The sequence below is a fragment of the Rutilus rutilus genome (assembly GCF_951802725.1).
Source record: "Rutilus rutilus genome assembly, chromosome: 21".
Classification (NCBI taxonomy): Eukaryota; Metazoa; Chordata; class Actinopteri; order Cypriniformes; family Leuciscidae; genus Rutilus; species Rutilus rutilus.
In genome coordinates, this window is record NC_140226.1 from 26,019,120 (window position 1) to 26,033,134 (window position 14,015).

Below are 14,015 nucleotides of genomic sequence, written 5' to 3' on the forward strand. Positions count from 1 at the left end.
CCTGGCAGGCGCCTGAACAAGCAACACAGAGGAGGCGAAAGTAGACCAGACACGAGAAAGAAGAAGAAAAACTGAGCCAAAGAAGTTATCGGATGACTCATGCATATCCTTAGTGTGACGTAGTGACCGAATACCTTCTCCGACTTTGTTGAGTGCATGCTTCATATTTCAAACATAAGTTCATGATTGGTTATTGGAGCACAGACCGGGGGTTAACAGGCCTCTTCCCGCTTTCCAGACTCTGAGCAGGAGGTGAGGGCACACCACGGGGACATGGTGATGGGTGGAAGAAGCCAGCGAGTACGGCTGACAATCTGTGCCAACCTGAACTGAGCACTGCCATTCAAACATAAATAAAGTCGTTTTGGCACCATAAATCCACATGCGCTAATTGCGCTTGCCAAGACTTTTTCCTTTCCATATTGTAGACCCTCCCCCTTCCACCCCCTCCTTCATGCCGAACGCAGTGTGTCCGACAAGAAATACTGAGGTTTGTCTTCAGTGCAGTAAAGATTTAATCAAGGTTGGAAGGAAATTTCACGATCGCCAAATTTCATCAACATTCCTGTCGTATTAAATTTATTTCACTCACTAATACGATTATATAATAGGAACCAATAAACAAGAAACTACTTGATGGTTTCTTAACGATTTGAAAATGATAAACATCCCCTCCGATTCAGTGCTGTCAGTTGCTGTAAATTATTAATGGAACTGCTGAATGGAACGTATTTATGCACTCTGGCTGCGTCTTCTGCGGTTTTGCTGTCCTCACAGCTGTATTTCCTGATTTCTTGTTGTGCAGCCCGAGGCAGACTTTACAGAGCCCAAAAATAAATGGGGGGCGATTAGGGGCTGAACTGCGCTGCTTTTTAAGCAACATTCACACTGCTGATGGCGCCCTAACCCCGGGACACTAGGAAAGAAAATCTCCCGTCGCCATAGCAACACAGCACTTTCTTCGCCAATAACTTGACCTGCTCCTTCTACGAGCAGCTAGACTGCCAAACAGGCTTTTCCCCCCTGCAACCCACCACCGACGCAGCCGCCAGCTCTCGTGGCTTCTGTCTCCGCTTAGATAGCCCTCTTGCTTGCAATGCAAGAATCCTCCATAAGCTCCTGTTAAATTTGCTATCGCATTAGGCCAGTATTGGCGCTAATGCTCTAAGATGAAAGTTGCTTGCTCAAAACTCGTGTGGGGAAAACCGCTGTACTGTTGTGCTTGCAATAGTCTCTTTCCAAATTAGAAACGTGCTTGTGCGTGAATAAGAAGATATCGTGTCAATTTATTCGTTGGATAATCTAATTAAGGATTAGTGCAGGAACAGTATCCAAAACCGCGGCTTTTCAGGAACAGTGCATTCCGGAGAAGGGCACAGCGTTTCCCTGGCACACGCCCTTCAGTCCTTAGGGTTAGTAAAGAGGCAGGCTAATGTTTCCTCTGATCTGTGGAATTTTTCCGGCTGTGGCCATCTAACCCCCTGCCCTGAGAGGAGCGTGCAACAGGAAGTGACACATTAGAGGAACAAGCTCCTGCCTTGTTAGTTAATGTAATGAAAGGCAGACAAAGCCCGGCCATTAACACCAGTGGGGATTTGTCTGTTGATAAGGCCTGACAGGCACGACTGTTTGGCGACCCTTTTCCCATGGCCTTTGATAATAGATGTGAGCGGTGAGTCGCTCTCGCTTTCTCTCAGTGCTCAGATATGCCCTTGGTAAGCAATTAAAGCCAGATACAACCTTCAGGCAACGTCCCCACAACCCGGTCCCACTGAAAACAAACTGTATTCCACTCTATTACCTCACAGTGGGAATTAACAGCGTGTCTCTGATGAGTTCTTCAAACGCTGAATGAATTAATAATCTTCTAATACATCAATATCACCTTAGCGTGACTGACGATGAACTGTTTTCGTGCGAAGCGAGAGCTATTAGCTGTCCCTGCGACTGTTATAATCTAACAGCATCCATTCGGCGATGCCAGAGGAATACTTGAGCAAGTAGAGCCATAACTACCATTCATATAAGCTGATGAAAAACAATGACCTCAGCGTTGCGGCTGCGCCAGCCCTAACTGGATTTGTTTTCATTGATATCACTGTAACACACTGATTGAAACGTGATATATTCATGTTCGTTGACTTTCACTGTCTGTTTATCTGTTTAAATGATTCGTTGGTCTTTGCTGATGTCATGTGCTAATTAGCAATCAGTGTAAGATCTCAAAACAAAACCCTGCGATTTTGGCTCGTATGTTCTTGCCTCAGACTTGGCAAAAAGCTTTCTGTCGTCAGGTGAGATGTAGGTCACTTCTATTCTCTTCTTCAAAGTGTAGTTACATCAGATTTGTAATGTTCTCAAAGACTACATGAGCTGTGTGACGCTTCATTTAAGCTATTCCAATGAATCAGAACTTTCTTCTGGTGGGTGATAATTACATTAATGCACAATAGCCCTCACAGGCTCTGTTCCATGTATGTGTGTAATACTGTGAAATAGTATTACAATTTAAAAGAACTGTTTTCTATTTTAATATATTTAATTATATAATATATTTTTTAACATAGCTTAATTTATTCATGTGATGCCAAAGCTGAATTTTCAACAGTGTCACATGATCTTTCAGAAATTATAATATACTGATTTGATGCTCAATAAACATTTCTTATTATTATTCATGTTGAAAACATGTTAATATATTGTCTAGATGCCTGTTTATAACATAATCAGCCTTTAGAGATGCCTTTTCCCCAGTTTTGTTACCGTGAAATCAGAATGCTACACATTCAAAAAGTTTCTTTAAAGTAATTCTCCCAATATAACAACAACAATAACAGTTGAAAAGTCCATTGTGCTCTATGCATTGGTTGGGGCCAGTGAGGCCTGCTATATGGCAGGTGCACTTCCTGTTTTTGTAATTAGAAACAAATTAGGTTAGAGTGCTTTTTCAGGCTGTGCACCGAGGGCCAATGCTCTCTGCCCCTCCAGGCACACACTCACACTCACACACACATACAGAATTACACGACACCACGCTGACAGCCAAATGGTGAAAAACTCCACCACGGCTGCTCGCGAAAAGAGCTGCACCTGGAAAATTCATACAACTATTTTTTCATAATTAAAGTTAGCTCCATTTGTCTCCGGCATAAAGAGACGGATGAAGTGAAAGGCGGCCTGTGTTCGCACAAAGAAAAGGGGCTGCCGTTGGTTTGGAGCTGGATGCTCTTCCCCCCTTCTTGTTTTGTGTGCAGGCCTAATTGAACACTGATGGATTTACATTAATTTCCTGCCCACACCTGCTTCCTTTATTTCGCTTCAAGATAGCGCATGAGAGCGATGTGCCTCCACGCCATTATGACTAATGGACGACCACGGTGAGCAGGTTTCTGTAGGAGAGAGGAGCCTGTCACCATAGCGAACACCTCCCTGCCGCTCGATACGCAGCTGAAGCCTGGCAACACACGGACCTGGGAATTTCAGACATGTGAAGGCTCTTTGCCTGGGCCGCAAATACAGAATAACAACAACGTGTTACCAAGGACATGCCAGACCTGTTGGTGAGGGGTAAAAAAGGGTAAGGCTGTTCAGTCAAAGCAGAAAGTATTTTAATAAGATGAAATCCTTTTTGTGAGATATTTTTTCACATGAATGCATTCTATCTTTCAAAGATAACAAGCAATTAGCAAAATGGAATTCAGAAGAAAGAGAATACAGAATCTTCGGAGTGAAAATTTGTGCGACTCCCATAATGTGATCAAACCAAGGGGTCAGGGTTAGCATGTTAGCATGCTTGTTAACCCCTGCTGGTACTTTATGGCCTGGTTTCACAGCAAGGGCTTAGATTAAGCCAGGATTAAGTCTTAGTTAAATTAGGAAATGTAAGTAGCTTTTATAAACGTGCTTTTGAAAAGAAAAAAACATTGCATCTTGAGACAAAACAATGGCACTGACATATTTTAATTTGTCTGTAATAAAAGTTGCTTTCAGTTAAAACAGCTCAAACATGCAGAGACTAGGCTTAAGCCTTGTCTGTGAAACCGGGCATATATGTTATAACTATAAACTCTGGTTCTAAATGTAACAGACGTAGGCCAGTCAGAGCTGTGTGCGTAAACCTCACTCCCATGGCCTCGACAGGCACACTAGCGGCTGCGGCCTTTAGCTTCCTTGTTAGCGAGCCCACCTCCCACGCCAGAGACCCCGGATCGAATCCAGTTCGGAGCGAGTTGAGTTGGACCGGTTCTATAAACAGCTTGTTTCTCCACTGGCAGCCATTCAAAATGAGCTGTGTGTTCTGACAAAATACATTTATTTAAATTTATTGTTAACATTTCATTATAGTTCAATATATAAAATAGAAATGCTAACGGATAGCTTTGTTCGTGTATTTTAGACCTCTCTGCCCGGAAAGCGGATTAACAAATCAGATTTAATCTACAATAGCCTTTAGGTTATGGTTCGAGTTTGGAAAAGTGTTATGGTTTTGATTATTTAACAGAAATGAAGTTCAAACACCAACAGATGTTGATCCAGGAACATGTCCCACTTGGCTAAATCATGTTATACCAGGGGAACATGCTGTATTCAGATCATAATTCACAATAAGAACAAATAATTTATGCGTAAAGTAGTTGCATAAAGAGTAGACTTTCTCCACATCTCTTTGTATTTTGTGATTCTCTAGCACACGTGATGGGGGGTTGTAATGGGTAACTGCACCAGGGGGAGGTGATAGCAGGCTTCTTTACCGGGACAGGGCAGCTCCCAGCAGCTGGAGCCTAATTGCAAACACTGAAAGAGAATGAGGTCTATCACTGATGATCATAATTGCACACAAAATCTCCAGGGTATTGTTCTATTCCTCTCACAGTTCCTTTTTGTTCAATAATGTGTTTAAAAGCTTTGGATAGTACAAATGTTACCTTTCAGGATCAGAGCACTATTTTCATTTACATTTTTAAGTGCTTTAGGAGAGCACGGATGATCCACTGAATATTCCCCAAACATGCTCATGCCTAAATCACTCAACAAATGGTTTACAAACACTTGCTCTGACTCATACGGCGACCCCATGGTAAAGATGTAGGTGAAGTTATTTATTAGCATTTATTTCTGGAAGTCACTCCATGACAAATAAGCCCATGTTTGGCGTTGGACCTTTGTGCTTTCTGTATTTTTTTTTCTAATTCATTTGAATTAATTAATGAATTCATTATTATTCAAGTATTATGTAAATGGCTTGTATTGGAAGTACAATTACAGAAAGCATAACAAACCTTACAGAATTGTTTTAGGCTTTTGAAGCTACCTACCAAACTTCTCTAGTCTCTGAAGAATGCACTAAAAAAATCTTGATGAACCCGAGATGAACATTAACAAAAGACAGCTCAATGCCAATGGAATCTATGCAGGAGTGAAATGAATACTCCTCTATTTATCATTAACATGACCTTCGAGACTGTACAGTGAAACATTAAAACAACATTGGAATAAATTCTTTGTTTAAAGAAAGAATGTTCAAAATCCTTTTACAGTGTTCTGTGTTCTATTTCCTTGTAAATAGTGAATGTGGGAGGCAAAACAATGATGTGCACCCAAGCCAAAAAGGAAAAGAAATGATGTCATTGCCATGTTGTATGAATATTGTAAAATACTTTTGTCTGTAATGATTCTTGGCATTGCCAAAAGTTAACTCATGTTCCAGAGACTACTACTAAATCTTTGTCCTCAAACCCTGAATGTAATCAATCAATCAATCAATCACTCACTCACTCACTCACTCACTCACTCACTCACTCACTCACTCACTCACTCACTCACTCACTCACTCACTCACTCACTCAATCTCTATCTATCTATCTATCTATCTATCTATCTATCTATCTATCTATCTATCTACAAGCACCATGCACTCCACCTTTCCTTGTAAGATATTAAAACCCGTGCAGAGGTGTGTTTTGACATCTTTGAGGCTATGGTGGGATACAGAGGGGACTTGACCTCTGAGCAGCAGGAGAAACGCCTCTCTGCAGGTCACGGGGTTGACCTCTGACCTCTCCGGACATGTCTCTGCAGGGAGAGGAGCGGTGAGGAGTCATGGGAAATACAGGCGACAGCAGGGGCCATGTCTTTAACCAGATGGCAGGCTTAGATTAGTCATGTCCGCCCTGCTTGACAAAAAGACAAGCACAGCCCTATCAAATCTGTCATTTCTCACACACATCCTCTAAAGGTGAGTGATACAAAAGCAAAAAAACCCAAAAAAACACCTTAATGGGATATTCTACGAAGTGACAGTGCAATGAGTTGTTGTCATCGTCCGATCAATGATGTCATCGTCTGCCTTCTCAGCAGCCTGTAAGATAATTAGCTGAGTTTTGTGTCGACGATGACATTTTTTTGCCCTCATTAAAGAAGGATGTTGAATCATTTTGGAAATGAAATTCAGATGCATTAATACTGTAGGTTAGATTGGCTTCCGAAATGTTATGAATGTTTGGACAGTTATAAAACAGTGCATAAAAATGGGCATAAAATATCTACATTTAAAAAATAATTGAACTTGATTCAAATGTAGACGGTGTGAGATTTGTGTGAATTTTCCCCCCAAACCAGTTAACCCTGTCCCACAGCCGATACTTTATTGGACATGACAATAACGATGGTAGCACATCCTAATGAATAGCATAACTGTTTGTCACGACCGGATCTAAACATGATTTTTTTGAACTCTGAACTGAGCCCATTAATTTTTCTTGACAGATAACTGTGCGATGGAGTTGACTGATCGGCTGTGTGGCCAGGTTTGCTCTTAACTCATTTGGTGGGAAAAAATCAGTATGTTAAGTTTTCTTAACATAAAATGACCTCAACTCAGATACCTTGTGTAATAAAACCCCACATTATAGCAACTATGCTAAACTTAAACTATGCTAAACTTTCATGCAAAAGCTCCACTCTTCAGCACAATAGACATAACTGAACTCTTCTAAACTCACAAATACTAGAAAATTAAATACTAACAAATCCTCTATTTTTATTCTTTCTCAAAAACACACATTTAATTTCAATATTTACACTCCCAATCCACTTTCAGTTAGCGCAACAAAAATTATTAATGTTGTTCCAGCTCAAATTAATTAACTGCCATTTTTTCATATTTAAAGGGATGGTGCACCCACATTTTTTTAGTTCTGTCATCATTTACTCACCCTCGTGGTTTTCCGAACTTGAGTTTTTTTCTTCTGCAGAAAAAAAAAAAAAGATATTTTGAGGAATGTTGTTCCAGTTTGAATTCCTATTTACTTCCATTGTATTTTTGCCCATACATTGGAAGTCAGTGGGAACTGAAAGTGTTACCAACATTCCTCAAAATATCTTCTTTTTTCCTTTCACAGATGATTTCTTTCACAGCTCATTTTAATTAAAGGTGCTGTATGTAACTTTTCTACTAAAATGAATCCTTTTTTTTATTGCCTGTGTGTGAAGGGGTTGTAATCTCACATTAAAATGATCCACTTTGCGGGTTTTGCTATTACCTCGGAAAGCATTTATTCTTATTTTTATGTGAAGGTGAGAAAATCCAGTGACGTGACCTGCACGCGCGCTCCCGAGCCTCTCGCCTCGTCTAGCCTACTGACTTTGCACTCAACAGCGACGACACTGCAACTTATGACATGGACTTATGACTTATGCAACTTATGACATGTCTGATAACACTAAGAAACGACGTGCTCCCAGCACAACACAGACTCCAACACAAGCCTATTATTGTAGGGAGTTTACCTTAGTTTCCAGCATGTTGTGTGATGCTTTCTCCGGTGTATTGCGTCTCGGTACCCACAGTGCTCGCTCATAAATTCGAGCACGCGCTTGTAAACTTAGTGGTTGCAATCTGAAACATCACCGCTGGGTCGCTGAAAACTACATACAGCACCTTTAAGTAAACTGAACAAGGAGCAAAAACAATTTAGTTAAGTGTAAAACGGTGTAAAACTTTTCTGACCTTACAGCCAAGCAGGACAGATGCAGCACGACAGATTGCTGGGGAATGTGAGGCATATTTTAAAAGAGGGAAGCGTAGCGAGAGAGAAGGAGAAGGACCACGGCCCCTCCAGCCCTAGAGAGAGCAGAAAACAGGACAAGGTTAATGTACTATGACAGACAGGAGCCAACAACTCTCTTTAATGTTGTCCCGTTAGGACGCCCCCGGTGCAAGCATCTTTCGCATCCTTTAGGAGCCTCTCTGCCAACAACTGGTGGGGGAGAGAGCTGCGGACCAGCTGCCAAACATGACATTTGCTGGCGAGGGCCACTGAACCTCAGCAGGTGACATCTGTGGAACAGCCTTTCATCCCCCGTGCCTGGCAGTGGAAGGGTACCTGCGCGAGGCCCCGGAGAGGGAGAGATGAATGTGCTCCTTCTCTCTCCCCCAGCTGGGGCTCCGCGTAGCCACAGGGCCGGGGCGGCCCATGCTCCCCGGCTTCCAGAGGCAACATCTGCACCCACTGTTGCCTTTGTCCCCATCAGCAACTGATAACATGTGGCCTTCCAGCGCAATTTAAACAGGGGCTGATCATTACAGGGATGAATAAATACTATCATCATGAGAGTTTATTGCTTCATATCAGCTGTTTGATCAAATATGTATAACCGAGCCAGGCGGCTATGAGACGAATATCAAGAGCTGTCCGATCGTGTGCTGCGATGGTGATTTGTAGGGAAAGTAGTTGGCAGCGGATCAGAAAAATATTTCATTTAACAGCCACTGACATAGACGAGAATGTTAAGAGCTAAATATCAAGGTGTTTTGCAACTTGATGTCTGTTATGAAAAAAACAATGGCTTTTTGTAATGCCTTATAACAGCGGTCCCCAACCTTTTTTGCGCCACGGACCGGTTTAATATCAGACAATATTTTCACGGACCGGCCTTTAAGGTGTGGCGGATAAATACAACAAAATAAAATGATACGACCGGCATAAAAACTGGGGTATTTTTTAAATATAATAATAAACGTGAATCCAATGTGAAAGTTTTAAAGCAGTCTTTTAGTGCCGCTTTCAGAGCGCTCACGTCTGTAACGTCTGTAACTGAGAACTGTCCCGTCTAACATTGTTTTTTTTTTTGTGTGAAATAAATTTCTAAATAAATGCGACTTATAGTCCAGTGCGACTTAGGCTATATATGTTTTTTCTTCTTCATGATGCATTTTTTGACTGACTTTCTGTGCGGCCCGGTACTGGTCCGCGGCCCGGGGGTTGCTGACCCCTGCCTTACAATACACACTTATCATCTGAGTCGTATTAAAGTCAAGTCAAGAAACATTTATATAGCATATTATACAATACAGATTGTTTCAAAGCAGCTTCAAATTAGTAAACAGGAAAATAATGATCAATGATGGAAAATTCATCAGATATAAGACAAACTCAAATGATGCTGTAAAGAACGTCTACAGAAGACAATAGTCATTATTCAGCTCAATTCAGTTCTATGTTGATTCAATTCAGTACAATAACTGTGTCAATGCAGCAAAGTTAGTGTCATTGGTTATTAAAGTAGGGCTGCAACAAATTATTATTTTGATAATTGATTCATCTAACAATGATTAAAACAATTAATCAACGATTATTTCACTGATTAATCAGTAGGCTTTGATTATCCAGCTTTTGCAATTAGTTAAAATACTGAGTTATACTACCTATTCTAACTAATAAATAAAACATAAAAATCACTTCAGCTTTTGAAAATGCCTTTTTAATGAACTTCGAGCCAACTGAATAGACCAATCTCCTTCAGGTTTTCTGTCCTCCTCAGAAGTCATCAATAGTCCAACTACTACAATGACTGGTATTGTGTTTTTAATAAGGCTGGGCATTGACACAAAGTTCTATTCATAAGCTTGCCATATTAATTAATTTGGATATATACATGATAAGGTACAGTACATCATTTCTCTCAAGGAAAAAACTTTAAAAAAAATGCTGTAAACTAGGCCATACAGGGAACCCAGTCAGCTGGTACATTACTATAATGTTAAAGGTTAAAATAAACAACTGATTCAGATACAATTTCATATAATGCAGTTTTTATAATAATAAATAACAATAAAATAACTAAACATATGTAATACACAGTATATTTTTTGAAAAATACTCCTTACTAGAGTTCAGTCAATCCAAATGCCTTCCTGCCAATCCTCTGCCGTCTGCCCTTTGAAGGGAGTAGGGCATAGCGTGTTTCTGTATTTGGTTGTATTGTGAACGTTTGCAGCGCGTTTCTGTATTTGGTTGTATTGTGAACGTTTGCAGCGCATTTCTGTATTTGGTTGTGTGGTGAGTATTTGCAGCACACATGTGTTGTGAACCTGATGATGTTTTCTTAATTTGCTGGAGGTTTTCTATTTGCGTGTGTTTTCTTCAGTTGCAGTGCGTTGAGCTCTCTCGGCCACCGTATGAAACACTGATTGAGCGATTACATGAGGCATGATTCATTTTAGTAAGTTGCACTGTATATTTCAACATCCATTCTGATTCATGTTTATTTGGTGCTATAACCAGTAGAAAAGAGAAAGAGATGATCAGTTCACGTGCCGCTTGAACTGAGGTGATATAATGATGTCTCACGATACATTAAACAGCGTCAAAATCAAATTTATTTACTGCTCTTCTTCTGTTGAATTACATTCAGAAAGGCTGCATTACAGCATTGCGCTACAGTGCCCCACTGGTCAAACCACGTCGTTACAGGCCTGTATACTATTTGACAACAAAAATATTTGTTGATAATGTTGACTAATAGTTTTAGCCTTATATTAAAGACTACAATCATGAAAATAAGTAATATAATTTATTAGCCTATCAGTAGTCTGTCAATAGCTGCTAACCAACATAGCAAAATGGTGCATTAATATAGAATGTGTGGTCAAAGTGCATTTTATAATGGCCTTGAACATGGTATCACATAAGTATTACCAGAAATTGTATAGGCTAATTTTGTTTGTGCATGTATAAGGGGGGAGGGGATCTGTAATCAGTAATCAATTAAAACAGGTCTAGCATCAATTGTACTTGCTTACATTCTGGTGCATTTGTCTTTGCTCAGCAACTTTAAATTAATGCTAATTACTCTGACACTGGTGCACTTGCCCCCGTGTCTCTGATGTCACTCAGTCTCCACGAGTTCCTGACAGCATTTCTTCCAAATGTGCTCGTAATTGGCAACCCATGGTGAACTGACACACACAATTAAATCCAATTCTCATCATGCAGCCTTTACATCGGGTCAAGTTTAGAAACCATTATACAAATTGAGGGCAGACATTTACTAAGCGTTTCATAGTCCTTGAGGGGTCTTTGTCTGCATGGCATTTAGGTAATATGGCAATCAGGTCTCTTATTTCTGCAGTTTTTTTTGTCAAATTTTATAATTATTGTGATGAGTGGATCTCACAAAAACATGGCCAGGTCACACCAAAATAAAAAGGGAATTTCTAATTTATTTATTTTTTGCATTCAATTTTCCATTTAGATTCAGTCAAACACATGTACACAGTAAAATAATAGGCTAATTTGTGATTTTTTGTATTTATTTATTGAAATCAGCATGAATTAAAGACACTACCACCATATATAATTGTTGTTTTGCATTACAATAATGGGAATTTAACTAATTGTCATGAAAATTCAGGTCACAAAATAAAAAAATGTACTTCATATGACCAGAACATGAGTTAGGATTTTGAGAGAATAATCTATGTATCTTATTAAAAATATTCAGGATCATCTGTTTAAAAAAGCAAACTTAACAGAACCTTTGTTTATAGTCATGAGGGCCATCTTGAGGTGCTGTGGTCAGATGGTGTTTGTGCAAACATGGGGTTGATGGGGCAGAGAGTGAACATGCTTCCCAAAGCTCTGCTTTCATCTTCATTTTCGGTTTTGACCCAGGTTAACGTCTCCTCGATGTTTCCACATAGGTGGGCTGCTGTACACCCGCAAGTGCCATGTTTAAAAAGGGCTTCTGCCTGCTGTTCCTCTGCCACCTCCCTGGGTGTGAACCTCACCGTGTTGGCTTGCAAACAAAGCTCAACATGAGGCGTGCTAGAAATGAAAGGAGGCAAAGGAGATGAAAAGAGCAGAGAAGAGAGGAGCGCTGCGCCCTCCAAGAGATCCACACATGTGCAGACTCTGTGCAGAAGGGTGAGATTGTCATGCTAAAGATAGTGGTGCTTTGACAGCTCCCAACATCTTGAGTTGAAGTGTGCCATGTGCTGAGTGTCTCTCAACTACTTCAGTCAGGTTTGCAGTCTTCCTTTCCAGTTTCATGCTGTCTGAAAAAGAAAAAAAAGAGAAATACGCAATTTCATCATTCATTTTAAAGCGTCCGTGACCTCCGGTCTTTTACACAAAGACCTGGTGATACTCTTGCCAGTGTGATTTACTACCAGCTTCCAGAAGTCTGCTTTAAGGTGTCACAGGTTGCATATGAATAGACCAGAACTATTGTCAGTAACACATCTTCCTACACATTTACAAATGCATAAACTATTAACTGAGGGCATGTAAATTGAATATAGTACATTGCATATCCATCCAAATTTGCTTTCACACAGACGACCTGCCAAGAGGCTGTTAGTTTCTTGAGAGGGAAGGGCAAAGGATTAAACATATTTCAAGAAAACCAAAAGAAAAGAAAAAAACATGCATAACAGTAAACTAAAAATATAAAAGGCGTGAAAAACAAGGCATAAAAACACATACATTCATGCCAGTGTCATGTAAATGTGTTGTGAAGTGTTATGAAACATGCATAGCTACAGGTCAGTAGAATAAATGGATGTTTTGCTTGATATGTAAAGGTCAATTACTTTTTATTTGCATCTATTAATTTTAACCTATTTATGAATTAAGAATATTTGTAAAAAGAAAATTACCTTGACAAATATATATTATGAGGATGACGTGTACACTTACATGTATTCAAGGTGTAAAGAAAGGTGTATGTTATTACTTTTAAAATTATGGTTACACCACATGGCATTTTCAGAGTTATTAAATTGCTTTTAAAAGCAATTTTTAAAAGCATTTAAAAACCATCAAAAATACCAACATTAATACAAACATGAATAATAATAACAATACTACTACACTACTACTAATATCAATCATTTTTATTATCATTTTTATTATTACTATTTGTCATTGACTTGTCATGTTATCTGATACATTTATTTAGATTTCCAGAAAATGCTCTGTTTTGTGATTGTTAAAGTTAAAGTGGATCATTCCCATACAGTAGTTCGTATGATAAACTACACCTGTGATTACTCTGTTAGGACACCTGTGTGAAATTGAGGGGAAGTGACTTCATACATCCACCAAAAATGGTTCAAATCAATTGCAAAAATTGCTCAGTAAATTACTTGCTACTTGGTGATAATTTATTAGCTAAATAAATGGCATTCATACATTTAAAATATGACTTAATTATCCAAACACATTCCTATGTCTGTACATGCATATATGTGCTCTCAGAAACTGACCTCTTGCGTTCACTTTCATCTGCATCGGTCTTCCCTCCTCCAGCAGATATTGTACTTCAAGCTCAGCCGCCATTTGACCCTCACTCAGCTCATGAGGGTCACCCATGAGAAGAGAGCAGCAGAGGCAGAACACTGTCTCCACTTTAAACAGCCTCTCACTCACAGAAGACAAACCAGCGCTAATCCACGCTGAGACAGGGCAGGCACGGGGGAAATATGTGTGTGTGCATATTATGTTACTACGACATAGATCTTTATGTTCTCAGAGCTGGTGTCTCAGTCAATGCTGGTAGTGGTGGAGAGGAGATGGAGGAGATATGTCTGGTGCCTCTGGGGAGAGACAGCAGACCTTATCTTGGGGTTTAGTGCCGTGTGTTGAGGCAGGACCTTTGAGAGCGGGGTCCTAAGTACAAGTGAGAGGAAAATACTCCACAGAGAACGTTTTGGCTGCAGTCCCTGTGAATTT

The 14,015-nt window shown here is 39.9% G+C and overlaps 1 protein-coding gene across 2 annotated transcripts in view; it reads right to left on the minus strand.

Moving 5' to 3' along the window:
• Positions 1–5,402: 5,402 nt before the first annotated feature.
• Positions 5,403–14,015, minus strand: part of LOC311280682 (uncharacterized protein) — a 52,630-nt gene continuing 44,017 nt past the window's right edge. Inside the window, exons 3-5 of one of the 2 annotated variants that reach the window (XM_084393009.1) lie at positions 8,009–8,122; positions 7,215–7,247; positions 5,403–6,170 (exon numbers count right to left, since the gene is read on the minus strand). In XM_084393009.1, coding sequence (XP_084249135.1) covers positions 6,156–6,170; positions 7,215–7,247; positions 8,009–8,122 — 162 coding nt within the window. In that variant the 3' untranslated portion in view covers positions 5,403–6,155. The remainder of the gene's footprint in view (positions 6,171–7,214; positions 7,248–8,008; positions 8,123–14,015) is intronic. The other variant, XM_084393010.1, reaches the window with a different exon arrangement.